The sequence below is a fragment of the Podarcis tiliguerta genome (assembly GCF_965153285.1).
Source record: "Podarcis tiliguerta genome assembly, chromosome: 13".
NCBI lineage: Eukaryota > Metazoa > Chordata > Lepidosauria > Squamata > Lacertidae > Podarcis > Podarcis tiliguerta.
This window is the reverse complement of record NC_139546.1, coordinates 5013991-5041796: the sequence shown is the minus strand read 5'-3', so window position 1 is coordinate 5041796 and position 27806 is coordinate 5013991. Positions and strand designations below refer to the sequence as shown.

The window sequence follows — 27806 nt, the reverse complement described above, 5'->3', positions numbered from 1 at the left end:
GGATTATTAAATATTTGTACCTAGATTGTTGAAATTTCACATCCACACACACACTTATAAATGCCTTAAAGTTTGACCAGACTTTATTCAAGCAGGAAATGGCAGATTTCCAGTGTGTCTCATGAGCAAGGCCCTCCTTCAAGGGCTATTACATGAGCTCTACCCTCCGAATGCCGTGCTCAGCCGTTTCTTAAAAGCAGCCCCCTTTCTCTTCTCACTCACTTGGAGAAATGGAACTCACTGATGGAACTCACTTGACTGTGCGAAGCACGACACCCTGTTTTTAAGCGAATCTTTCTCCATTATTCTTTTCACCAGTGAGTGCCAGTGAACCTGAATGTGCACCCGAACCTGAGCCAGAGGCAGAAACAAAAACAGAGCAGGAAGACGAGGCAGACTTGGAGCAGGGGGCAGAAAGGCCCCAAGAAGTAGAGGTTGCAGAGGTGGAGCCAGGAAGCGGAGTGGCGCAAGGTCCAGAGCCAGAGGCAGAAGAAGGTGCAATACTAAGTGAAAAAGAGAGGCAGAATGAAGAAGTGAATGAAAAAGACAATTGTTCTGCATCCAGCATATCCTCAGCAAGCAGCACTTTAGAGAGGGAGGAAAGGGAGGAAAAGTTGGCCAGTGACAATGAAACTGGTAAAGTGAAGTATTTTCTCCATAACAGTTGACCTTTTTTTTTGTAATTTGAAAACAGCAGCTTCATTTTAACTCTTTTGTTGTAAGAGAACTATTGACCTGTTTTTGTTTACTGGTGTGTCCTCCATTGAAAGCCTCAGTTCCTAGACATTTTGGGCACAGGGTTCAATAGAGGTTTTCTGCGCAGACTCACAGAAGAATCAGAACTTTAATTAAAAGTCATTATTCCGTGGGGATAGTATTCTTGAAGTTCCCTTACTAGTTAGAATCTCGTTACAAAAACAGCCATGATTCACATTTCAAGACTCCTTTTAAGTTCGCCTTTAGGAGAGGGTCTAGACTTGTGGAAAACCTTCCCTGCTATTTTCCCCTTGCTGAAATGTGACGCTGCATGTTTGGGGCACTTGTCTGCCGAAGAGGTTTTGCCATTTTCAGAAGCGTAGGTTTTTCTGAATTACCCGTTCACGTATTACTTCAGATCCTAGCATGACAGTTCACTGTTCCCCACTTTAAATCCCAGACACCTGGCTTATAATTGCATGTGGCTTCTGACTGAAGGGCTCAGAGACTGGTGCGCTTTTGCATATGGCGCTAGAGTAGGGTTCATCATTGTTCCCTACTCAGTTGCTGCCTTCCTTGCTATCGTGTATCTCTCCTGATTCCATGGTATTAATACAGAACATCTTGTGCATCAAACTCCCCCTTTTCCTTAAAATGACAACTCTGCAATAACTGTTTGACAACTTATTGCTATGTTTGGAGGGCTTTTGTCCACACAATCCCTAGTGGTCACTCTTAGCAGGTTCAGAGTGAAATCACAATCACAGGTGGCCTTGCTTCTCATTACCCTTTCTAAGGATCATAGAATCACAGAATCATAGAGTTGGAAGAGACCACAAGGGCCATTGAGTCCAACCCCCTGCCAAGCAGGAAACACCATCAGAGCACTCCTGACATATGGTTGATAGGCAAGAGTGCTTATCAATAGTGCCTCTCCTTGTTTTCTCTGCTGTCCTTTTTATCAGATAATCGGATATTCACATTCACTTTTATGGGGCTGCAGTAATTAGGTGCAGATTTCCACTTTTCTCAATGTAGAATGTGTGTAACCTTGGCAGGCACTTCTCTTTTAATGTTTTCAGCATGCAGCATATGCAGCTCAAGAGGTATCTGGGAAAGAAAATATTTCGCTCTCTAGAAGCTATGCAAGAAAATGAAAATCACATTTTGGACTCTAGTGTCCAAACCCACTCTACGAAAGTCCTGGACTATGATTAAGTTACTGCCCTTTTTAAAGGACTCTTTCTTTCTTGACACATACCCAAAGGATGTTATATTCTTCTTAAAGTTTCATTTTGCTGTACTTTTGTAAGGACATGAATGTATGCGAGGGAGTGAAATAGTAGAGAGATGCTCCACATCTGCATCTCATGCAGGCTTCCGCATTTGTGCTGTTCTTCATGGGTCTGACCTTTCTAAAATCAAGGCCAGGCACCGGGAGGAAGTGCAAATCTGGCCCAGGAGCCCAAGGTTTCCCAACCCTGCAATAAGGAAAATGAGATGGCGCCTTGGTTTTGCAAGAGAATATTCTGACTCTTGTTTCCCGTATTGTCTTTTGCTCACATCAGTTCTGGAAAAGGACTAAAATAGATTGGCATGATTTTGTCATTTTTAGCAGATGCTACTGAGAATACTAGGGGACGCAGGTGGCGCTGTGGGTTAAACCACAGAGCCTAGGACTTGCCGATCAGAAGCTTGGCGGTTCTATTCCTCGCGACGGGGTGAGCTCCCGTTGCTCAGTCCCAGCTCCTGCCAACCTAGCAGTTCGAAAGCACGTCAAATTGCATGTAGATAAATAGGTACTGCTCCGGCAGGAAGGTAAATGGCGTTTCCATGTGCTGCTCTGGTTCGCCAGAAGCGGCTTAGTCATGCTGGCCACATGACCCGGAAGCTGTACGCCGGCTCCCTCGGCCAATAAAGCAAGATGAGCGCCACAACCCCAGAGTCATCCGCGACTGGACCTAACGGTCAGGGGTCCCTTTACCCATACCTTTTTACTGAGAATACTAAAGAAGACATTTATAAGAGCGCAAGAGGAGAGGTTCTAGAAAGGCATTTTACTCATTTGAATGAAGAGATGAAAGGGGAGATGGGTACAAAATTAATCTTGAGTTGTAAATGAATTGAAATGCCCTCACCCAGCTTCTTAGCAGGCCGAAAACTAGGGGCTTCCTCTCAGTGTGTTGGGGAGAGCCGCAAAGGGGAGCAAGATGTTTGCATCGCTATTGTTGTAAGAACAAATACAGTGGTGACTCGGTTTAAGAACAGACCTGTTTGGGAACTATTCTGTTTAAGAGCTCCGCAAAACTGGAAGTAGTGTCCCGGTTTGCGAACTTTACCTCTGTCCAAGAACAGAATCTGAACGGTGGAAGGGCACCGGTGGCGGGGGGGCCTCATTAGGGAAAGCGTGCCTTGGTTTAAGAACAGTTTTGGTTTAAGAACGGAATTCCGGAATGGATTAAGTTCATAAACCGAGGCACCATTGTACTTGATAAGAGGCTTCCCTTCTGAGTTGTTTAGAGGCTTTCATTCCCTTTGGGGAAGTCCTGAGACTTTTTCTTTTTACCAGATGTTGGCTGGGAACACACTCAGTTTCCTCTGTGCTTCCTCAGTTTGTTAAGTATTCAGACATTTCAATAAACCAAATCTAAAGAAAAAAGGAGCTACCGTATTTTTCGCTCTATAGCACGCGCCCGACCATAACACGCACATAGTTTTTAGAGGAGGAAAACAAGAAAAAAATATTCTAAATGAAACAGCGGATGTATGATTTTTGTGGTTCATGCTGTGGCCACAGACATGTGATCTGACGGTGAGTTTGGGGTAGCCCAATGCAAAAATCCTGAGGATCCATGTGGATCCATGCTTTGTAACCACGTTTTTGCACCACTGCGGCCCCAGGCAACAGTGGGTGCATGATTTTTTTGGTGCAAGCTGTAGCCATGGACATGCTATGTGATCTGATGGTGAATTTGGGGTGACCCAGGGCAAAAATCCTGAGGATCCATGTGGATCCGTGCTTTGTAACCATGTTTTAAGTGGGGAGGGAAGGAAAAGCACTCAAGGGACAAGGGACACACATGGGGTGGGTGGAGAAGGATGCTGTTAATAATGCAGAAGAGGGGTGTAAGAGGAGAAGGCTCCTCTCCTCTCTCGCTTTGCTCCTTTAAAGCAAGCAGGCTCTCTGTCCCTCTCTCCTCCCCACTCAGCGGGTCTTCTCCCGCTTTGCTATTTCAAAGCAAGCCACGGAGGAGGGAAGGAAGGGGAACCATAGATCCTCTGCTCACGACTGCAGCAGATCCCCCCACCATCCGTAGGCATTCGCTCCCTAACACACACAGACATTTCCCCTTACTTTCTAGGAGGGAAAAAGTGAGTGTTATGGTGCAAAAAATACGGTAATTGCCCGTCATGGGGATCTTCTGGGGTTTCATGAACACAAATGGGTGTTTTGAGTACAGCTGAGCTAGAAATTCTCAAGCAAGCTGTTTTAGCTGAAGATGTGTGCCTTTGGGGACGATGAAATGTTTCATGAAAGCTCTCCACCAGACTTGCCTCCGCTTTTTATACTGTCTGTCTGACTGATAGCAGTTAGCCTGCTTCTCTTGTTGCTGCTGAGAGCCATCCCCCCCAATCTATTTTTACCCAGAAATTTCCAGATTGAGGGCACAAAGTGTTGCCCTTACTTTCATGTAGCTTAATCTAATTGGCTGTATTGCATTGGCCTCATGCAGCAAAACCTCATTGCACTGGCATCTAGTGAAATCGCATTAGCTAAAATGCATTGACCTAGAGTCTAGGACTTAGGCAAAGAGATTATAAAGGGAGTCTGCATAAAATTTGGCTTATTGTAAGTCAGGAAGCTTCCCAGAGTTTGGCCAGGCAGGCTCAGAAATTCAATAATTCCCTTGCTATCAAAGTCCAGAATTTCCCTGTGCTGGTAGCTCTAGAACTCTTCAGTAATACAGTGTTTTTGTTCATGTATATGAAGTTATTGAAAGCCCAAAAACAGTAACTGGGCACAACAATATAAGGAAGGAGGATTTCCCCCTGTTTTTAAATACATTTTTAATCAATTTTCTTAATTTTCCCAAAACAGGATAATATAAGAATAATACTAATAATTTATTATTTCTATGCCGCCCATCTGGCTGGGTTTCCCAAGCCACCCTGGGGGGCTTTCAATAGAACATTAAAAACAGAATAAAACATCAAACATTAAAAACTTCCCTAAACAGGGCTGCCTTCAGATGTCTTCTAAAAGTCGGATAGTTTATTTCCTTGACATCCCGCGGGAGGACATTCCACAGGGCTGGCAATACTACCGAAAAGGCCCTCTGCCTGGTTCCCTGTAACCACACTTCTCGCAGTGAGGTTAACCACCAGAAGACCCTTGGTGCTGGATCTCAGTGTCCTGGCTGAACGATGGGGGTGGAGACGCTCCTTCAGGTATACTGGGCTGAGGCCGTTTAGGGCTTCAAAGGTCAGCACCAACACTTTGGATTGTGCTCAGAAACATACTGGGAGCCAATGTAGGTCTTTCAGGACCAGTGTTATATGGTCTCCGCGGCCGCTCCCAGTCAGCAGTCTAGCTGCCGCATTCTGGATTAGTTGTAGTTCCCGGGTCACCTTCAAAGGTAGCCTCACATAGAGCGCATTGCAGTAGTCCAAGCGGGAGATAACCAGAGCATGCACCACTCTGGCGAGGCAGTCTGCAGGCAGGTAGGGTCTCAGTCTGCATACCAGGTGGAGCTGGTAGACAGCTGCCCTGGACACAGAATTGACCTGTGCCGCCATGGACAGCTGCGAGTCCAAAATGACTTCAAAGCTGCATTTGGAACCGAGTTGTGCATTTGGACCAGGTACTCCAATTTCTAGAATAATAAATTGCAATAAACTACCTGAATCTGTGGGTTAGGCCAACAATTCTTTGTGAATGTACATAACCATTCTGGAAAAACAAGTGGTTACAAGATGAGAGCAACCTTATTATTGTTTTTTTTCCCTTTGTTGCCACCTATGTCTAGATGTGTGCAGGAGAACTCCTGAGTGCCCTAGATTATTGCAGAGTTAAAAGTGGAACAGGCCAAGTGTTTGCTCAACTATATTCAGATAGCTTTTAGTGAAGTTTATGGAATCAATTAAGTTTGCAACACACAGTTCAGTAGTTTGTTACGCTACAGAACAAAAAGGAACAAACCGGTTTGTGTGGGGTTGTCACCAGTAATTCAAGCCATAGGGGCAGAGCAATTGTATTGAAGGGCTGGACAGGCATGCAGCAGCACATGCGCCACTACATCCGAAGCAGGGCAGAAGCGGGACCAGCAGAGGGCCCCAAGGATCAGGCCCTTTGGCAGGGATCTGTGGGGCTTTGGATCCTGCAGATCCAAAGTCTCTGGCGCACCCATCCCATTTCAAGGCGATGGCTACTGCCAGCGGCAGCACACCATCTGCTTGCCTTTGCCTAAATCAACAGTGCTCCTCTTTGCACCATCATACCTGTCCTCCCTAGGACTCTGGCCTGAAATTATCAATCCAACTGAGGAAACCGTGCTTCAAATGTGTTTCCTTGCTTAGAATCTTGGAATCATAGAGTTGGAAGAGACCACAAGGGCCATCGATTCCAACCCCCTGCCAAGCAGGAAACACCATCAGAGCACTCCTGACATATGGTTGTCAAGCCTCTGCTTAAAGACCTCCAAAGAAGGAGACTCCACCACACTCCTTGGCAGCAAATCCCACTGTCGAACAGCTCTTACTGTCAGGAAGTTCTTCCTCATGTTTAGGTGGAATCTTCTTTCTTGTAGTTTGGATCCATTGCTCCGTGTCCGCTTCTCTGGAGCAGCAGAAAACAACCTTTCTCCCTCCTCTATGTGACATCCTTTTATATATTTGAACATGGCTATTGATATCACCCCTTAACCTCCTCTTCTCCAGGCTAAACATGCCCAGCTCCCTTAGCCGTTCCTCATAAGGCATCGTTTCCAGGCCTTTGACCATTTTGGTTGCCCTCCTCTGGACACGTTCCAGTTTGCTTTTTCAATAACTTCACCAATGTCCAGAATCGTTGAGTGTAAGATACCAATCGGTTTTCAGTTATCATCCAGGTGATGATGCTTATTTGCGCAGAACAGTTACCATGGCAGTATGTTTAGAACAACATGGGTGGACATGGGTAGCGCTGTGGTTTAAACCATTGAGCCTCTTGGGCTTGCCTATCGGAAGGTCAGTGGTTCGAATCCCTGCCACGGGGTGAGCTCCCGTTGCTCTGTCCCAGCTCCTGCCAACTTAGCAGTTCGAAAGCACGCCAGTGCAAGTAGATAAATGGGTACCGCTGTGGCGGGAAGGTAAACGGTGTTTCTATGCACTCTGGCTTCCATCACGGTGTTCCGTTGCGCCAGAAGCGGTTTAGTCATGCTGGCCATATGACCCGGAAAGTTTTCTGTGGGGAAAAACGCCGGCTCCCTTAGCCTGAAAATGAGATGAGCGCCGCAACCCCATAGTTGCCTTTGACTGGACTTAACTATCCAGGGGTCCTTTACCTTTACCTTTTACCTATGCGCAGAACAGTTACCATGGCAGTATGTTTAGAACAACACGTTGGCCATTAAAAACCTGGAGGGACATCAAAAGACTCAAAGCTACTGAAATTATATATGTTTTGTTTAGTTTTGTTAATGAAAGCAAAAAAGCAATGTCAAATACATAGTTTTCTCTTTTTCGTTCCTTAATTAAGCTTTCACCTGAAAGATTTCCCAAAACCCAGATTATGTAGGACCTAGGAATATGCTGTTTCATTTCTAACTCTCCCAGACAGCCCCATTCATTCCAAGTTTCATATGTTGTTGTGCATGTATTTATGAACAGGCAGAGGGCCTTCTCGGTAGTGGTGCCCACCCTGTGGAACGCCCTCCCATCAGATGTCAAGGAAATAAACAACTGTCTTGGCTTTTAAAAGACATCTGATGGCAACCCTGTATCAGGAAAATTTTAATGCCATCCAGAGTGGCTGGGAAAACCCAGCTGGATGGGTGGGGTATAAATAATAAAATTATTGTTATTGTTATTTGAACAACCTCCTGACCCAGTTCCGTTCAATGTGTGGTTTCAGGTCCTTGGTTACAGACCATTCAAGATGTTGGTGTGAATGACCAGTGCAGCAACATTCTCAATAACAAGAGGTTCATGTTGGACATGTTGTATGCCCATAACAAGAAGCCCAAGGATGAAGAAGATAAAGAGCTGGAGGAGAAAGAGGAGGAAAAGGAGATGGTGGAGGCAAGTGAAGACTCTATCACTAGCCTGGCTAGCAGGATCTCAGTTCTGAAGGCTACCAAACAGGCCAAAGATGAAAGTGTCAAAAGAATGGAGATTGGGAATTTGGACAACCAGGGCAGCGTCAAGGCCTTTGCAGAAAGATTCAACAATGGTGAACTGGCCAAGACCTCCAACTTTCCTGAGAGTGATTTCAGTGAAAAGGTCTCTGAAAAAACACCAGTGCAGCCTAAGAAGGAATCTGACTATATCTGGGACCAGCTCATGGCGAATCCCAGAGAACTGAAAATCAAAGATATGGATTTTACAGATTTAAGGGATGAGGATGATGTGGACATCTTGGATGTGGAAATGAGTTCTGGTGACTCCTTAGCTCCGCCGCCTCCACCCCCACCTTCCTTTTTAGGTTTGCCTCCTCCACCCCCTCCCTTGTTTTATGGATGTCCTCCTCCACCCCCACCCTCTGGTAATTTATTGGCACCCCCCTCCCTCTTCGGCATTCCTCAGGGTTTAGGATCGCCCCCGCTTCCCAGAGGTCAGCCAGCCTTTATAAAAAAGAAAAAAACAATCCGTCTATTTTGGAATGAGGTGAGGCCATTTGAGTGGCAGTGTAAGAACAACAAGCGCTGCAAAGGATTCCTGTGGTCAAAACTGGAGCCTATTAAGGTGGACACTTCCAAACTAGAGCACCTCTTCGAGTCTAAATCCAAGGAGCTTCCTGTCACCAAGGTATTTCTCTTGATTTGCATTGATTTTGATCATATTTTATGTGTCTAAACCAAATCTGCCAGCTCTTCATGATAAAATAATTCCAAGAATGATTGCAAAATTCCCCATTATAGTTAAGACAGTTTTGCTTTACAGCTTGCCGACCATGTTAGCTATTAAGAAATGCTCCAAAATAGGTTTGATTCCTTAAATGAAGTAAAATATTCTGTGCAACATCTGTACAAGTAGTCAACTGAAATTTTCTAGTTGATTTAAAGGAAACCTCAGTTTTCTTTACTATTTTCTTTGCCTTTTATCATTTAAGGCAGGCATAGGCAAACTCGGCCCTCCAGATGTTTTGGGACTACAATTCCCATCATCCCTGACCACTGGTCCTGTTAGCTAGGGATCATGGGAGTTGTAGTCCCACAACATCGGGAGGGCCAAGTTTCCCTAAGCCTGATTTAAGGCCTTTTGGGCAGACAGATGAAAGGATGGTTCTAGATTTAGGGAGAGGAGAGCCTGAATCTGAATTCTAGTTTTTGAGGCCTCATTGTGCAGATGACTAATTTTAATGCGTGTTATTTGAGAACTGTTGTTCATAGTTTATTGTTTAAGCTGCAAGATGTTTGCAAATCCACCACATCTTTTTACTTTGGTTTATATATGTAGTAGAAGTAGATGAGTGGGGTATAAATAATAAAATTATTATTATTTATTAACTTCTATATAATTCTGTATAGTGTAGGAATAACTCTAGTGCAGGAAGTAAGTCAGATGTGTAGTTGTTTGTAAAACCTTCTGTGTCCATTCCCCATTTGTATACACAATCTGTTTATATTACGGCCTGGTCCGCATGTCCCATTAAACCAGGGGTGCCCAAACTTTTTTCAAAGAGGGCCAGATTTGATGAAGTGAACATGTGTGAGGGCCAACCAAAGTTGTTGACCTTTTTTTTAGGATTTTACCCCAGGAAGTAGACTGCCAGAGGGGCCGGATTAAACTGACCGGTGGGCCAGATTAGGCCCCTGAAATGGGCTTTGGACCCATTTGGACCATGGTTTAATGTGAACGTTAGTGTGAGGGCCAACCAAACCATGGTTTAATGTGACAGATGAACTGGGCCTTCCATTGAAGCATTTCATTCCACTTGACAGATTTCCATCTGATGCACTCCAGTCACTCACACACCCTGTTAGTCTTTCTGCATTCGTCTCTTAGTCTTTCTAGACCAGTGACCGTGGATGATGGGAGTTGTAGTTCAGCAACATTCTGAGGCACGCATATCAGCTCTAGGGTGTTGAGGCATCTTCTTTGGCCCCCACAGTATTTGTTGGAAGGGAGCCAGACCTCCTCAGTGTTGAGGGGGTGCAGGAGACTGAGCGTGGAGCTGAGCACAGGGCAGCTTCAGTATCTGGCTCCTCCAGAGCACTCAGCCTCTTCCAGGCAGTGCAACATTGAGCACACACATGACACGCAACACATGAAATGTCACGCAACGTGCGGCGGGCCCCCTCAAACTTGGGGGCAACTTGGAACCTCTATCTGGAGGACCAAAGGTTCTCTGTGCCAGCTCTGACAACTTTTAAACATCAGAGAAGTTGTATTTTGTAGACCCTGATGTTGGGAAAGACTGAGGGCACAAGGAGAAGGGGACGACAGAGGATGAGATGGTTGGACAGTGTTCTCGAAGCTACCAACATGAGTTTGACCAAGCTGTGGGAGGCAGTGGAGGACAGGAGTGCCTGGCGTGCTCTGGTCCATTGGGTCAAGAAGAGTCGGACACAACTAAATGACTAAACAACAACAACAGACATCCCAAAACATCTTAGCATATGGCTAAAGAGGTCTCAACTCAATATACTGAAGCCAGATCTCTTCCAGTGAATAGCTACAGAGATTATAAAGGCTTCAGTGCGCATCTGCCTTGGGAAGGGAGGCTGCCCTTACCTCCTGCCCCTAAAGTTTATCTGACTGGGGAGGAGAGAATTGGTTAACCTACTGATTTTCATATCTACATGTTCTGTACTTTAGTTTCTCTATGACCATAGTAAGTGCCTTGGTTGTCCAAAACTGGCTTTAATTCTGCAAGTGTGGTTGGAATTTGTACTTAAATTCAATAACCGTATAAGAAAAAGCCCTGTGCTTTTGTAGCTTGTGCATAAATATATCAAATTCTGGTATTTCTTCAGTTTTAGTGCCTTGAATGTCCATGGGCCAAAACTTTAAAAGGTTTTAACTGCTTAGGTTGTCGTTATCTTTGATTAAAGCATCGTTCTGGATCAAGAGTGGTCATGATCCAGGCACAGTAAAGCACAATTAATCCCACTTACCTTAACGTGTGTGGGTTAAGCCCAGGCTTAACTTCACCCCGTTGATGGCACACACAAAATTTACCATTTCGTGGCAGGAAAAAATAAGCCAAGCTTGATATTGGAGCCTGACTAGATAGCGAAAGAGAATGTTGCTTTAGTTGAGATTCCTTCATTGCATGGTTGGCCCTGATGACACTTGGAGCCCCTTCGAATTCTATGATGCTATGAAATGCAGAGCCGGGGGGGGGGGGGGGCATGAGAAATGTTCCACATCTGACTAAAAAGAAATGTAATAGGTAAAGGGATGGGAAACGTGACTTGATCCCTCTGCAATGAGGATATAAACGTCTGTCATAGTTGCTTCCTTTGGGTGAGTAGATTATAGATAAGGAGATAACGTAGGTGTTATTCTTATATTCTGTATGGAGTGTGTTTAAATGTTTTCATCTGTGGCCAGTATAGTAAACTAACTGACTAGACAGCTTAATCAGGAACTTCAACTGTATCTGATGGATCAGAATTCATTGTAAATTTGGGTTACTATAGGGCATGCAGTGGGACGCGGGTGGCGCTGTGGGTTAAAGCCTCAGTGCCTAGGGCTTGCCAATCGAAAGGTCGGCGGTTCGAATCCCCGCGGCAGGGTGCGCTCCCGCTGTTCGGTCCCAGCGCCTGCCAACCTAGCAGTTCGAAAGCACCCCTGGGTGCAAGTAGATAAATAGGGACCGCTTACTAGCGGGAAGGTAAACGGCGTTTCCGTATGCGGCTCTGGCTCACCAGAGCAGCGATGTCACGCTGGCCACGTGACCCGGAAGTGTCTCCGGACAGCGCTGGCCCCCGGCCTCTTTGAGTGAGATGGGCGCACAACCCTAGAGTCTGTCAAGACTGGCCCGTACGGGCAGGGGTACCTTTACCTTTAGGGCATGCAGTAGTCAACCAACAGTATTGTAAGCATCACTGGTATATCAGGGGAAATGAAACAGAACCAGTAAGCGCAGGGTGATGACGATGACAATGATTATATTTGTTTTTTGTACCCCCCGCCCATCTGAATGGGCTGCCCCAGCCACTCTGGGTGGCTTCCAACAGAATATAACAAAACATAAAAAAAGACTGGCTAGCTTTTCAGATACCCTTTAATTCAGGGGTCAGCAACCTTTTTCAGCAGGGGACCGGTCCACTGTCCATCAGACCTTGTAGGGGGCCAGACTATATTTTTGGGGGGAAATGAACGAACTCCTTTGCCCCACAAATAACCTAGAGGTGCATTTTAAATAAAAGGACACATTCTACTCATGTAAAAACACGCTGATTCCGGACCATCTGTGGGCCGGATTTAGAAGGCGATTGGGCCGGATCCGGCCCCCCAGGCCTTAGGTTGCCTACTTCTGCTTTAATTGAATAACTTTTTTGAAGAAATGCCTGAAGTAACTGATATTATGGTTTGAAGTCTTGTTTATTCTGTTAAATATTACTTCAAGAAGGCCAACATGTACGTACAGTATATATATTTTTAATGTGATCCCTTTGAGATCACAAGAAGAACTTTTGCAGGAAGCTCTTAGAAATAGGAAATAATACATTTTTGTGGAATTTTTAATCATATTAATTTTTAAAAATAGCTTTTTAAAAATATTAAATTATGTAACTTAACCTTAGAATTTAAAGTAAGTCCCTCAAGTGCTGTATCATATTATAACCCATGAAGTTCTGAAGAGATTGGTTTTGAAACATCTCAATTCCGGGCTGAGCTTTTAAGGTTTTTGTGTAGTCCTGCAAGGCCAAAACTGACAATTTTTGGAAATTTCAAACCCTCATAACTCAAAAACAGAATGCGATAAAAATTTAAAATTTTAGATTTAAACTTAGTTGTGATTGTTCAACAAGTGTACAAAATTTTAAGAAAGTTGAAAAACATGAGGTTAAAAAAAATCATCAAAAATTGGACCACTTGATATGGAAAGACCTGTCACTCATCTGACAGAGCAGGTTTCATATGCCTCCAACCTAAGGTGTGAGTACTAATTCTAAGTATTTAGGTTGTATGTGGGTGTGTGGGTGTGCGTGGGTGTATGGAGAGTCTGACTGTAGATTGTGACATCCAGGTTAGTATTTGAAATTCTCCGGTAGATTTCCTCCTTTTGAGGTGGCCCACTCCTTGCCCCACCAATAGGAATAAGTGACATAGATGACCCACTTATCCTCTCCTTGGAAGACACTTTTTTGAAGAAGCCATTTGCCATGCAGGCTCCATGAAGACCATAGAGGAATTACCGTATTTTCCCGTGTATAAGACGAGCTTTTTTGACCCAAAAATGAGGTTCAAAATTTAGGCTCATCTTATACACGGGTAGTGCTGAGGGGGGACATGCAAATGGTTTTTTGGCGCGAGCCCGAGATTGTAAGTGGTGATTGGCCGATTGATTGTTGGGGGGGGGGGTGCCGAAAATCGCTCACCTGCTGGAACACAGCACACAACCGCTCACGTCGCAGCTGCCTGATCGCCGCCATTAGCCCTCTAGCTTGCCACTGCGGCAGCCAATAGACGCATTCTGTTTGAGAACCAAGGTACGACTGTGCTACCACAAGGGCTCCTGTTTAGGCATTTACCGTATTTTTTGCTCTATAAGACTCACTTTTTCCCTCCTGAAAAGTAAGGGGAAATGTGTGTGCGTCTTATGGAGCGAATGCAGGCTGCGCAGCTATCCCAGAAGCCAGAACAGCAAGAGGGATTGCTGCTTTCGCTGCGCAGCGATCCCTCTTGCTGTTCTGGCTTCTGAGATTCAGAATATTTTTTTTCTTGTTTTCCTCCTCCAAAAACTAGGTGCGTCTTGTGGTCTGGTGCGTCTTATAGAGCGAAAAATACGGTAGTTATGCAATGTTGAATGTTATCTGTTAACTCTGTTTTATCCTGTTTCCCCTTTGTTTTTGTCTAAACCAATTCATGAACCAAGAACATTGACCACTATAGATCAAATGTTGCAGATATTACAGCAGTCTTAATTGTGCTGTTTTTGTGACACGCAAATGACGTGAGAAGGCTTGGTCTATTTATTTGTATCGTTATTACGATCCTTGTTTATAAAACCCAATAAAAAGTGACTCTAATAATATTAATAACGGTAATGGCAAAGTTTTCCACACATAGTGGCAAAGGCTGCAAGCTGTTCTGAGCACTCTTCTGAAAATGCACAGATCCCAGCTATGTGTCTGCGCTGATGAGACACTGCCGTGCCATCTAAGTGGCCTGTATTTCTTGGTTCAGTAAATCTGAGCAGGTGCTTGACAGAGGCATGCCTGCGGAAATTGGGATGGAGAACTCACACTCCAGTTAAGATCAGAAGAGGGAAACTGAGGCTTGCTCATATCTCGCAGCACGTATTCTGAAATACAGCTGCAACAAATCTTATTTCTGTTTCTGAGTCTTAACTTGTGATTGCGTGTTCAGACCTTTAAACCTCCCCCTTAAATAAATTCAGGCAAGACTCAAATTTTGGTTTGGTTTTTGGCAGAATTTAGGCCACAACTTTATTGATTACAGAAAGTGACTGGTTGCATAGGCTCTGGTTCGACTAGCTCCCTGCCATGCAGGTAGCGCTGACCCAGGGTTCCAGCATAGGTCAGCCAAGGGTGAACACCCGGATGAGTGGAAAGCCGGGAACGGGCTACCTCCGCCACCCAAATGTCCCCCTGGACTCAGGCATGGGCACAACCTCCTCTCAGGGGTTGACCAAACCATTGAGTCCCTGGATTCCTTTAATGGAATACCCTTCACATAGGGATGGCGAGAGCGTTCTCCCATCCCTATCACCTGAACCAGAGCCTATCCGCAACCTTACAAGTTGTGACAATTTGCTACGCAGCAGGCGAAACCCAAATCAGCCAATCAGCCAAGTGGGGGAAATTCCTGCCATGCCCCAGTCCCAACGACAGACGACACATGACGGCATAGCAAGGTCAAGCGCAAAGCCCTAGAAGTAGGGAGAGGTGGGCGGGTATTCTGAATGCACACGCCGAAAGAGGAAGCTCTGGGTCACGTGCATAGGTATATATAGGTCTCCTGATCCGTTTAGCCTGCGTCCCATTGGCCTGATTGAACCCAGCATCAAGGGACCTACCAATCGGGTGTTGTGGCTGACCAATCGTACCCACCCACAACACAGGGTTTGGTTACCCGGTCTCACTGCAACACATGCCCTCTTTAAGGGAGGACCCGATTTTCCACAACGTTTGACTCTACTGGTTACTCCCCCCATGCTGGCTGTCAATACATTTCTCATTAGCATTGCAACGAAGTCAAGCAAAGGTTGCTTCTGAAGGGAACTTGCAGCAGAAGTGATGCTCTTGAAGGTTTGGAAACCAGTAATGGCAGAGTCCCTGTTTACCATGACTACTGTGCTAGCAGGGGCTGATGGGAGTTGGCCAGAAATTGTGGTGGGTAGCAGATTGGAGGAGGCTAGCCTACAGCCGACACAGCAATTCACATTTCACCTATTGAATTTCATCTATTGCTGGGCATCAAAAGAGAAAATCAGAGATGTCTGACATTGGGCAGCAGCAGCTAGCAGTTTTTCAGCATGACACATTCTGAGCAAGCCCAACCTGGGTACTGAGAATCTAGAACTTCTATAGCAGTGCTCTTAAGCGTCCACAACCATTAACTCACTCAGGTTCCTTTTTTGAGGAGAGAAATGGGACTATGGCCAAGTATAAAAATACTAGTTAGATAGCAAGATTCCTCTCCCTTCACTATAAGGTAAAAGGTAAAGGGACCCCTGACCATTAGGTCCAGTTGTGACCGACTCTGGGGTTGCGGCACTCATCTCGTTTTATTGGGCGAGGGAGCCGGCGTACAGCTTCCGGGTCATGTGGCCAGCATGACTAAGCCTCTTCTGGCGAACCAGAGCAGCACACGGAAATGCTGTTTACCTTCCCGCCGGAGTGGTACCTATTTATCTACTTGCACTTTGACGTGCTTTTGAACTGCTTGGTTGGTAGGAGCAGGGACCGAGCAACGGGAGCTCACCCCGTCACGTGGATTTGAACCACCGACCTTCTGATCAGCAAGTCCTAGGCTCTGTGGTTTAACCCACAGTACCACTCGCGTCCCTTCCCTTCACTGTAGCTGCTCCTAATACCTAGTGCTGCCAGTATGGACATATGCCATAGTCTTTTGAAGCATCGACAGCCCTGGAGATAAGCTTTATCTATAGAGTGCATTTCAGGGGTCACCACTGTAGATTGATGTCCGTGCTGATAATGCAGTATATGCCCTTAAAAGTGTTAGAGGTTGCATGCTGAGTGTATAAGCTTTGTTAAACAAATAAATAAAATAGCTCCCTCCCCATTTTCCTCCCTCAGAAAACTGCTGCAGATGGCAAAAGGCAGGAAATCATTGTGTTGGATTCGAAGAGGAGCAACGCTATTAATATTGGCCTGACGGTCCTGCCCCCTCCAAGGACGATCAAGACTGCAATTTTGAACTTTGATGAATATGCCTTAAACAAGGAAGGAATAGAGGTATTGAAGGAGGGAGGGGGGACCAATGAGCAGGGCTGGCCCAAGACATTTTGGCACCTGAGGCAAACCATAAGATGGCACAGGCTCCCCTGGCCAGGGAAGAAGGGGCGAGTTGTTAACTTTGGGAACATGGGTGGAATAAAGATCTACACTGGGAACAAGGGTGAGAAGAAACCAGCAGCACCTCCTATTCGGCCACTGGAGAGGCTGCCAGCCTGGGAAGGCTGTCAGAAAGGAGGCACGTTTGGCCTCCAAGGAGCACGCTTTACCTGTTGCTGCCACCATGGCAGCAGGAGATGCATTCATTGGAGGCCAGATCTGCTGCCTCTGTGGATCCTGCCACCTGAGGTGATTGCCTCACCTGTGGCCCTGAGGTTTGAGCTAAGAGCTTATCATCATTTATAGGTGTTTGGGGTTGGACATATATCCACATTCTGTAGCAGTGCCAATCATATGTTTGGAACAGGCAGGGAAGAGTGTTGTGTTCATTCCCCCTTGTTTCCTGACCTCCTGAACACATGGTTGTGATCTTTGCTAGCCCATCGACCGGGCTTGTACAGCTGTCATCCCTCATGCTGCCCCAGGGCCTGACAACAGAGCACCTGTTCATGCAGATCGATTCATAGTCAACAATGGACATGCAGGCACAAACCCCCTTCCTCCAGATTGGGCTGGTGGTAGCCAGCAGTGGTTTTTAAATTTATTTTGTCAGCTGCTTTGAAAAGCATTGGTGGAAAATTATGAAGATGGTAATGTGATGCTTAATATTTCTCAACACTTGGGGCTTTGTGTCTTCAGAATGTATAACTGTAGAGAGCACAGATTAGATTGGGTTAGCTGCCTCTAATTTTTAGCCTTGTGTATGTAGTTGGTCATTTTCCTTGTCTTTCTAGAAAATTCTCACCATGATTCCCACAGAAGAGGAGAAGCAGAAAATTCAGGAGGCTCAGCTGGCCAACCCTGATATTCCTCTGGGCAGCGCTGAGCAGTTCCTTCTGACTCTTTCTTCCATCACTGAACTTTCTCCTAGACTTCAGCTCTGGGCATTCAAAATGGATTATGAGCTTGTGGAAAAGGTAATTCCTAGTTATCAGAAGCAGGCTGGTTATATGAAAGTTACTACAGTGGTGCCTCGCAAGACGAAAAGAATCCGTTCCGCAAGTCTCTTTGTCTTGCGGTTTTTTTCGTCTTGCGAAGCAAGCCCATTAGCGGATTAGCGGATTAGCGCTATTAGCGGCTTAGTGGGCTTAGCGGATCAGCTGATAAGCGGCTTAGCGGATCAGCTGTTAAGCAGCTTAGCGGCTTGTGAAAAAGGGGGGGGAGGGGAAAAACCCCGCAGGAACTCGCAAGACATTTTCGTCTTGCGAAGCAAGCCCATAGCAAATTCGTTTTGCGAAGCACCTCCAAAACGGAAAACCCTTTCGTCTAGCGGGTTTTCCGTCTTGCAAGGCATTCGTCTTACGGGGCACCACTGTACAAATTTGCTTCTGAGACAGAAGCTTTCTGACTCAGAAAGGTCTATTGACATAGAGTAAAACTCAAGCTAAACATAAGGAGATCTGCGATTCTTTCCTCTCCCTTTTGAAGCCTGAGCAGGTTGGAAGTGAAGAAAGGGGTTTGCAGAGACTTGGTTCCTGTAGTTTCCCTATATTTTCCCCTCCAGGTGTGAAAATGTAGCTTAGTGAGGGGAGAGTTAATCTGAGAAAGAACAGGAGGGGAAAAGGAAAACACACATTCTCCACTGCAACTCACAACTTACCCAATTTGATTCCACCCACCCTTTGGGAACACTCCAAAGAAAGAATAATAACATTGTTTATAGAGTGGTACCTCCAGTTATGAACGGGATTTGTTCCGGAGGCCCGTCTGTATCCCAAAAACTTCGTAACCGGAGGGGCCCTTCTGTGCGCGCACGTGGCGTGATTAAGTGCTTCTGCGCATGCGCGCGTGGCGAAACCTGGAAGTAATACACTTCTGGGTTTGCCGCGACCATAATCTGAAGAGTCTATAACCTGGAGGTTACGCAACACGAGGTACCACTGTAATTGAAGCCTAAATGTGTACACTTGGCTTCTGTGACTTGAGTCTCCCGCTGAGATCCAGCCAACGAGTGTTGCATTCTGGAAAACCAGTTTCTAGAACCACAGCTGCTTGCAGAAGGAGCCGGTCTTTGTTGGTGGGAGAGGCATCCCCATATCTCTGGTCCTGACATGGAGATTTGTATGTGTGGCGCCAAGCCTATCCTAAGCCTGCCTCTGCTTTGCTTCTTTGTGGTTGTGGCTGAACTCAGTGCCGATTTCCCCTTTTTCCTTCACACTGATATCTAGCTAATGGTATGAAGTGTGTTGATAATACAGCCCTCGTGCTTTTGATGTGGGGGGCAGGGGGGGGGCAGAGCATTGTCCAGTAGATTCAGTTAATGCTTGATGAATCAAAAGCAACTATTATTATAATTCATTGTTGGAGGTCTTTATTCTTCTTTCTCAAATGCCAAGGAGGAATAAATAAATAAAAGAAGAATCATTCTCATGAGACCGAATTAAGGAATTTGATGTGCCTGATCTCAGCTGGGATAAATTTGTGGAAGTCTAGTAAATCGAGAGTGAAGATCAGCACTCACTGTTTGAAAATTCCAAATTCTTACGAAGTGTGGAACAAAAGGGAAAATGGGGCCTTAGGCTAACTAAACCATTCAGGGGTACATCCTATAGCAGCCTTCATATTTCTCAGAATCATGCATCTTGCTCAAATTAAAAAGCAATTTAACAGGCATGTCCAAGTTTAAATGACTCCAGTTTACTGTTAGGGTTGAAAGTGGCACTCATTTTGGGAAGATCCAGTAGCTGAGGAGGGAGAGACGGCCTTGCAATTTTAACATTCTATGGAGCATAGCTTGGGAATTTTTGTGATAATTAAAAACAGTGAATTGATACACAATATGCTGCATTTTCTTTATTTCCTGTTAATGTCAGGAGGTTGCAGAACCACTTTTGGATTTGAAGGAAGGAATGGACCAGCTTGAAAACAACAAAACTTTGGGATTTATCCTTTCTACTCTACTAGCCATTGGAAATTTTCTCAATGGAACCAATGTAAGCTTTACTTTCACTATTGGCTAATTGTTATTGCAGTGGTTCTGCCTGGATAGATGAGGACATATGAAGAAATCACAGGGAGGGAGAACTCTGAGAAGGAGGCAGCCTTCAGTTTGCTCTCTCTCTCCCTGCCTTGCATAGAACTGTTCTGAAGAGAAAAGAGAAAAGGAAAACATGGGTTGAGAGCATCTGCATTAGAACTGTGGTGCCACTGGAGGTGGCAGAAATGCTGGACGTAGTAGCACCACCACTGGTCAGACTCGTTCTGCCTCTTTGCCTAAACTGGCTTTGCTTTTTAGTCACATGGAAATATTCTGTAACCTTGAAAAATATGTATACAGGTGTAGAGAAGTGAGGCCCTGCAACAGCAAACAATAGTCAGGTGTTTATCACAGTCAACCCCTCAGTTTGTTTATTTATTATTAATTATTACATTTGTGAGCTGCTTTATCATGCCAAAGCGACCTAAGGTCCCCTGACCATTAGGTCCAGTCATGACCGACTCTGGGGTTGCGGCGCTCATCTCGCTTTATTGGCTGAGGGTCATGTGGCCAGCATGACTAAGCCGCTTCTGGCGAACCAGAGCAGTGCACGGAAACACCCGCTGGAGCGGTACCTATTTATCTACTTGTACTATGACATACTTTCGAACAGCTAGGTTGGCAGGAGCAGGGACTGTGCAACGGGAGCTCACCCCATCGTGGGGATTCGAACCGCCGACCTTCTGATCGGCATGTCCTAGGCTCTGTGGTTTAACCCACAGCGCCACCCGCATCCCCAAAGCAACCTACAGCCATACAAAAGACAATAAACCTCATGTAGATTAAAACAAAGAGGAAAGACATTAAAAACATCCCACCCACTTCTAAATTGTCCACAGATAGTTAAAGGCCAAAGGCCTGGTTATACTGAAATGGTTTTTGCATGGAGCCTAAAGATATGTAACACAGACCTGCCAGGCAAACCTCCCTGGGGAGAGCATTCTACCTCAGAAAAGGCCCCTTCTTGTGTTGCCACCCTCTCGTGGAGGACAAACCCTCCAACATTTCTCTGATGAAAATAGGGACCTCCTATTCCATAATAATAACAACAACAACTACTCCTACTTTACTATTTAGACCCCACCCATCTGACTGGGTTGTCCCAGCCACTCTGGGTGGCTTCTAACATATATAAAAACATAATAAAACATTGAACATTAAAAAACTTCCCTATGCAGGGCTGCATACCCTCACAGCATTTCTCCAAAAATAGGAATGTCCTAAAGACAAGCAAAATTAGAATCAAATTAGAAACTGGAATGGCTTCCGTAAATCCAGGACTGTTCCTGGAAAATAAGGACACTTTGAGGTCTGGGACAGTGGCGTCGCGTGGGGGGTGCAGGGGGTGCCGGCCGCACCGGGCGCAACATCTGGGGGGGTGTGCGTGTTCGCGCTCGCAGCTCTCTGCCCCTACCTGGCTCCACGGGTTAGGGGGCACAAATTACTTGCCTTGCCCCGGGTGCTGACAACCCACGCTACGCCACTGGTCTGGGAGGAGGCACACAAAAGGGCCTCAGAAGATGATCACAGGGTCCAGGTCAGTTCATATGGGGAGAGGTCATCCTTGAGGTCCTGGGTCATTTAAGTACAGTGGTGCCTCGCAAGACGAAATTAATTCGTTCCGCGAGTCTCTTCGTCTAGCGGTTTTTTCGTCTTGCGAAGCAACCCTATTAGCGGATTAGCGCTATTAGCGGTTTAGCGGCTATTAGCGGCTATTAAAGGCTTAAGGGATTAGCGGATTAGCTGCTAAAAGGCTATTAGCAGCTTAGTGCCTTAGAAAAAGGGGGTGGGGAGCAAAAAAAATCTCAAGACTTGCAAGACATTTTCGTCTTGCGAAGCAAGCCCATAGGGAAATTCGTCTTGCGAAGCGCATTGAAAAATGGAAAACCCTTTCGTCCAGCGGGTTTTCCGTCTTGCGAGGCATTCGTCTTGTGGGACACCACTGTATTTGACAAAATACAAAGCCTAAAATATAAAATCACAATCACAATAGAACCTACTATCATTTCTTCTTCTTCTTCTTCTTCTTCTTCTTCTTCTTCTTCTTCTTCTTCTTCTTCTTCTTCTTCTTCTTCTTCCTCTTCTTCTCAAACGGTGATAGAAACTGCAGCAAAATAACACAAAGGTTTTACCTCTGCATGACTGCATAGATGGCATCTATCTTTTAAGGGAACCATAGCAAATTTGCCATCTAAAATATTTGGAGGGAAAACAGTAAAACGGGACAGTAAAATGCAACACAGTTAGAAAGGGGTGTTTCTGTTTGGGTTCTCTAGCTATTCCTTCCTATTCCCAAACCCATCTGGTTGTGGTTTTGTTTTGTTTTTTTGTCTCCCAGCCCCTACAATACTCAATCAGAGTGTACTCAGTCCTCAGTGGTCTGTTTGGGCTATTTTAGGGTGAGTCCTCACTGAATTTGTTGTTTTTTGAAAAAAGAATTAGCTCCATTAGCATTGATGCTTTCAGATGAATGTTAACATGTAAACTATGTATAAATCTGATTTTGCAGCTGTTTAGTAACAGGTTCCATTTTAACCAAGGGCCTCCTGAGAGCAGTCTTCTCTTTCCCATCAGACATGGTATATTAAAATAAAATAAAATTGAGGCATGTAGAAGTGAATGTAGCATGTTGTTTTTATTTCTTTTCTTTCCTTCACCTAGGCCAAAGCCTTTGAACTGAGCTACCTCGAGAAAGTTCCAGAAGTCAAGGACACGGTGCATAAGCAGTCTCTCCTTCATCACGTCTGTACGATAGTGGTGGAAAAATTCCCAGACAGCACGGACCTTTATTCTGAGATTGGGGCCATCACGAGGTCAGCCAAGGTACATTTTTGTGTGCAAGGAAATCTCCTTCTTCTATGACAGAAGGGATCTTTATCAGTTTCAGTAAGGAACAAAAAATGGTTTAAGTGTAATATCCAAGTTTTGCTTTCATGCTGCTTTTCTCCATTCTTCCTTATAAACCGTGAGCTTAGAAATATGACTTTGTTTTATGTCATCCACTTGGAATGCTTAGGATATATAGGAACTTTCTCTGGCATTTTCCCTCATTTTTCTGTCAAATGGTTTTCTCATCAAGGGGTCTGGTGTTTTTTTTAACAAGCAGCCTATTCCGAAGTGAATGCATTGCTTTTAAGCTATAAAGCAATTAATAGAATTTTTATCTGTCAGAACTATGCCACCCCAGCAAGCGGTTGAGATAATCTTTTAGGTTTTGGCTTCTCTTTTGTGTACAGAAAGCAAAGTGTGATGCCTTCTCAGTTCACAGGGAAACAAGACAGGTTCTTGGAAACGGTGCAATGCTTTTGCATGACACCCCCAGACTGTGAAATAAGCAGTTTAACAAAATCTGCCCTCCTGCATCAGCTTCTCAGCAATATTACAACACTGTATATCCATAGATTCTTTTAGAAGAAGAGAGGGGAAATTAGGCATTGAGATAGTACAAGCATCTATCAGTCACTAGCAGTATATAATGAAGAGCTGGGACTGTATAGACGAGAAAAGAGTAGAAGGGAGACTATATAACCCTATAAATGTACAATAGATTTTGAAAGAAGCAGTACTCACAAATAAGCCTTTCACGGGGATGCTTCTTCAAGATTCACAACTGCGGACCTTTCAAAATGTCTGCATATTGTCACAAACATATCAAACCATTGGCAGGCAGACATTCAGCAGGTGGTGAATTGTTATCCTGTTCCAGTTCCTTTTTGGATGTTTCTACATCAACTATAAGGGACGTGGGTGGTGCTGTGGGTTATAGCCTCAGTGCCTAGGGCTTGCCGATCGAAAGGTCGGCGGTTCGAATCCCCACGGCGGGGTGCGCTCCCGCTGTTTGGTCCCAGCGCCTGCCAACCTAGCAGTTCGAAAGCACCCCCAGGGGCAAGTAGATAAATAGGGACCGCTTACTAGCGGGAAGGTACACAGCGTTTCCGTGTGCGGCTCTGGCTCGCCAGAGCAGCGATGTCACGCTGGCCACGTGACCCGGAAGTGTCTTCGGACAGCGCTGGCCCCCGGCCTCTTGAGTGAGATGGGCGCACAACCCTAGAGTCTGTCAAGACTGGCCCGTGCGGGCAGGGGTACCTTTACCTTTACCTTTACATCAACTATCTCTGATCCTGTCTGTATCGCCGAGAGGAGAGGAGTTCCAAGACAGGTGTGTTCCTACAAACCTCTGTGGTCTGGAATACCCTGCAAATATCATTCAACTTCTCAAGAGGTCCCACGCCTACTTGTATTGTGTCACTTTGTCACAAGCAATTCTATTACACCTGCTTTTTGTTTTCCATAGACTTCCGCTTGCCTTCACCCATGGAACCTCTATATATTATTTCCTCATTATTATTAGTATTATTATTATTATTATTTACGATACGATATCTTTATTGTTATTGTCCCATACAGAACAATGAAATTGAAAAATACGCACAAGGCATTCAAAAACCCCTAAAAATTCTGCAACCCAATTTTAAAATACTCCTTATATTGCGTTTAAAACCAGAATCGCATTTGGGTAGAAACTGTTTCTCAGGCAGCTAGTCCTAGTCTTTATAACCCTGTACCTTCTTCCAGAAGGCAGAAGCTGAAAGAGATCATTTCCGGGGTGCGCACTATCCTGCGCTATCTCTGCAGCTTTCTTATGGCACCTGGCAGCATAAATTTGGTCTAAGGTGGGAAGAGTGCACCCAATTATTCTCCCCGCAGTCTTTACAACCCTGGACAGCATTGTTTTTTCCCTGGCCGTGCAGCTCCCAAACCACACACACAGACCATAAGTTAATACACTCTCCACAGTGCAATGGTAAAATGCCATCAACAGGTCCTTTGAGAGATTGTTTTTCCAGAGGATTCTCAGAAAACATAACCTCTGCTGTGCTCTCTTCATCAGGTCTTTGCTGTTTTCTCCCCAGGTTAGGTCATCTCTCAACTCATTCCCATTTTATTATTTATTCAATTTCTATACAGCCCTAAACACAGAGGTCTCAGGGCGGTATATAAATTTTGAGCGTTTGCCTGAGCTGGTATTAAGAGGGAAAGGATTCACCCCACCCACCTGTTGGGGGAGGGGTGCGTTTCAAGCCATTTGTGAGATAATGGCCTCCTGGTTGTGTAGCAACAGTTAGCATATCTTGCCATTGTTGTGACTGCGTCACAATGCCGTGCGACGTTGCTAAGCAGCATACTCGGTCTCAGTCAGAGGAAAGGAACCTTGCTGCTTTTTCCCTGCCATTCAACAGGAGAGTTTTGGCAGCAGCCTTTATCAGCTACGGACACTGCGGTTAAGCACTCAGTTATCCAGATGTCAAGGTGGGATGAAGGAGAAAATGTAGATGTGGCGTATTCTCAGGTGATTTAGTTGTTTGGGCAAACTAGAATGTGGAGCAGGCTGTGGCTCCACAGCACTGGCTAAGGGCAGACCATGGCAATTCTAGCCACCATCCCTTTTGGAGTGCAGGGAGTAGGGTGGCAAAACTGGATGCCCAGCCACTCTGGGCAGCTCCTAACTGAATATTAAAAACACAATACAGTGGTACCTTGGTTTACAACCATAATCCATTCTGGAGGTCCGTTTGTAAACCAAAGCAGGTTGTAACCCAAGGCACCCTTTCGCCAATGGGGCCTCCCATTTTTTATTTTTTTTCATAATCCAAAAAAATGGGTTGTAATCCAAAAAAAAGGTTGCAAACCAGGACACACACTTCTGGGTTTGTAATCCAAGACATACGCAAATCAAGGTACCACTGTACAGCATTAAACATTAAAAACTTCCCTAAACAGGTCTGCCTTCAAATGTCTTTTAAAAGTAAGATCGTTGTTTATTGCCTTGGCATCTGATGAGAGGACGTTCCACAGGGCAGGCGCCACTACCAAGAAGGCCCTATGCCTGGTTTGGATGCCTGAGTTTGGGTCCTATAAACTTTAGAATTCAAGTTCCCCTCAGAAACATTTTGTCTTACAGTTCTTTCCAAGTCTTTCCAGTTGTTTTCTTCCATGCTGTCCAACCTTATTTTGTGTAGCTTTGTTCATTCCTACAATGCCTGAGGTCTTTTTCTTTGCATTTTTTCTGGACATTTAGAAACAGAAGAGGTTTACTGTAGCAAGCCCCGTCCCCACTTCTCATAGCTGCCACAAATCAGTGTTCCTGAAGTTGGAAGCCATCCAGGCTGCTAAATGGCACAGACTCCAAAAAGAGGAGAAATCGTATTTAAGAGAAATTGGCATAAATAAGCTTTGGGCATTTTCACTGAGGGTTACGTTACAGTTTGGATTCCACGCGACCCTCAAAACTCTGAAGAAGTTAAACAACAGAGACTTAGATGTTTCACCTGCATAACTTTTCCTATGTGAACTTCGGTGAGAATAAAAATTAATTATATCCAGGCAGAGAGGGAATTCCCAAGCCACAAAAGTGGTACATAAGCAGAACATTCAGAAACGAAATTATGACTCAAGACACAGAAATGTTGAAGGCCCAAATGCAGACAGTTCCAACGAGAAATAAAAGTGGGAGGCACCCAAAGTAACTGGTATGGCTGCATAAGGAGCTTACAGATGAGCCGAGAGTTAAGAACGGCAAGCATAAGAAAGGGGAGATAAAAAAGGAGGAGTATATATGAGTTGCAGGGTGAATGTCAGGCAGACTAAAGCTCAGAAAGAGCTCAGGCTTGCAAGAGAGGTTAAAAATAATAACAAAAGGTTTCACTGGCTGTGTTTGAAGCAAGAGGAGGAACAAGCTCATGGTAGGTTATCCGTGTGGAGAAGACAGAGAAATGCTATTGGGTGTCATAGAAAAGGCAGAACTGCTCAATGCCTACTTTGCCCAAAGTGGAAAGGAAAGTGATGCCTAACCTGGTGATAACAGAGTAAATGTTTATTTAGGGAGGTTTTTAATATTTAATGTTGTATTGTTTTTAACACTTGATTGGAAGCCGCCCAGAGTGGCTGGGGAAACGCAGCCAGATGGGCAGGGTATAAATAATAAATTATTATTATTATTATTATTATTATTATTATTATTATTATTATTATTATTATTAATTGTTATTATTAATTATTATTATTATTATTATTATTATTATTATTATTATATAACTAAATGGGCGCTGCAGCCCCAAATAGGAAAAGAGATGGCAAGAGAACATCTAAAGGTAAAGGACCCCGGACAGTTAAGTCCAGTCACAGACCGACTCTGGAGTTGCGGCGCTCATCTCGCTTTACTGGCCAAGGGAGCCAGTGTTTGTCCGCAGACAGTTTTCCCAGGTCATGTGGCCAGCATGACTAAGCCGCTTCTGGCGAAACCAGAGCAGCGCATGGAAACACCATTTACCTTCCCGCCGGAGCGGTACCTATTTATCTATTTGCACTTTGATGTGCTTTGGAACTGCTAGGTTGGCAGGAGCTGGGACTGAGCAACGGGAGCTCACCCCGTCGCGGGGATTCGAACCGCCGACCTTCTGATCGGCAAGCCCAAGAGGCTCAGTGGTTTAGACCACAGCACCACCCACGTCCCAAGAGAACATCTAGCTACTTTAAATAAATTCAAATCTCCAGGGCCCGATCAGCTGCACCGAAGGGTACTTTAGGAGCTTGCAGGTGTAATCTCAGCGCCTCTGTCTATAATCTTTGAGGATTCTTGGAGAACAGGTGAGGTCCCTGCCCACTGGAGGTGGGCAAATGTTGTCCCCGTCTTCAAAAAAGGGCAGGCTGGTGATGGGGAAAACCCTGTATGTTCATTTATTTTAAAGTATTTACAGACTGCGGAAGCAGAAAACGCCTAAGTACCGTCCGTAATAAAATTATTGCTAAAGCAGTTAGAATCCACAAAACCTTTTTATTAAAAAAAAAAAAAGCACCCATCAATTGAAGAAACTCTGCTTATACTCTGTTCACTTTATATTCGAAGTATACAAGTATCTTGCAGGCACAAAAGTGTTGCATCCAAACCAAAGGAAGCCCTTAGGCAAAGCTTCCAATTGTGTCGTCCTTTTTAAGACTCTGAGTCCTTGTTTCTTATTCCCACTGTCTCACCAACATCCCTGCCCCTGAAGAAAATGACACATCGAAACATTTTGGCCGTATTACATTGCTAAATCAATTATCTGAGAATCATTCCAAGGCTTCTTCTTTTGATTTTTAGTGTTGCTTGATCCTTCCTT

The 27806-nt window shown here is 45.0% G+C and overlaps 1 protein-coding gene across 48 annotated transcripts in view; it reads left to right on the top strand.

Moving 5' to 3' along the window:
- The window catches only part of FHOD3 (formin homology 2 domain containing 3), a 349246-nt gene that overhangs the window by 284446 nt on the left and 36994 nt on the right, over window positions 1–27806 (top strand). For 26 of the 48 annotated variants that reach the window (XR_014503939.1, XR_014503940.1, XR_014503941.1 and 23 more), the window contains 6 exons: window positions 319–636; window positions 7808–8700; window positions 16353–16511; window positions 17405–17587; window positions 19484–19603; window positions 22309–22470. Coding sequence is in view for 41 of the 48 variants with exons in the window: in XM_083407397.1 (XP_083263523.1) it covers window positions 319–636; window positions 7808–8700; window positions 16353–16511; window positions 17405–17587; window positions 19484–19603; window positions 22309–22470 (1835 nt within the window). In the remaining 7 variants the exon portion in view is untranslated. The remainder of the gene's footprint in view (window positions 1–318; window positions 637–7807; window positions 8701–16352; window positions 16512–17404; window positions 17588–19483; window positions 19604–22308; window positions 22471–27806) is intronic. The other 22 variants (XR_014503942.1, XR_014503945.1, XM_083407411.1 and 19 more) reach the window with 2 other exon arrangements.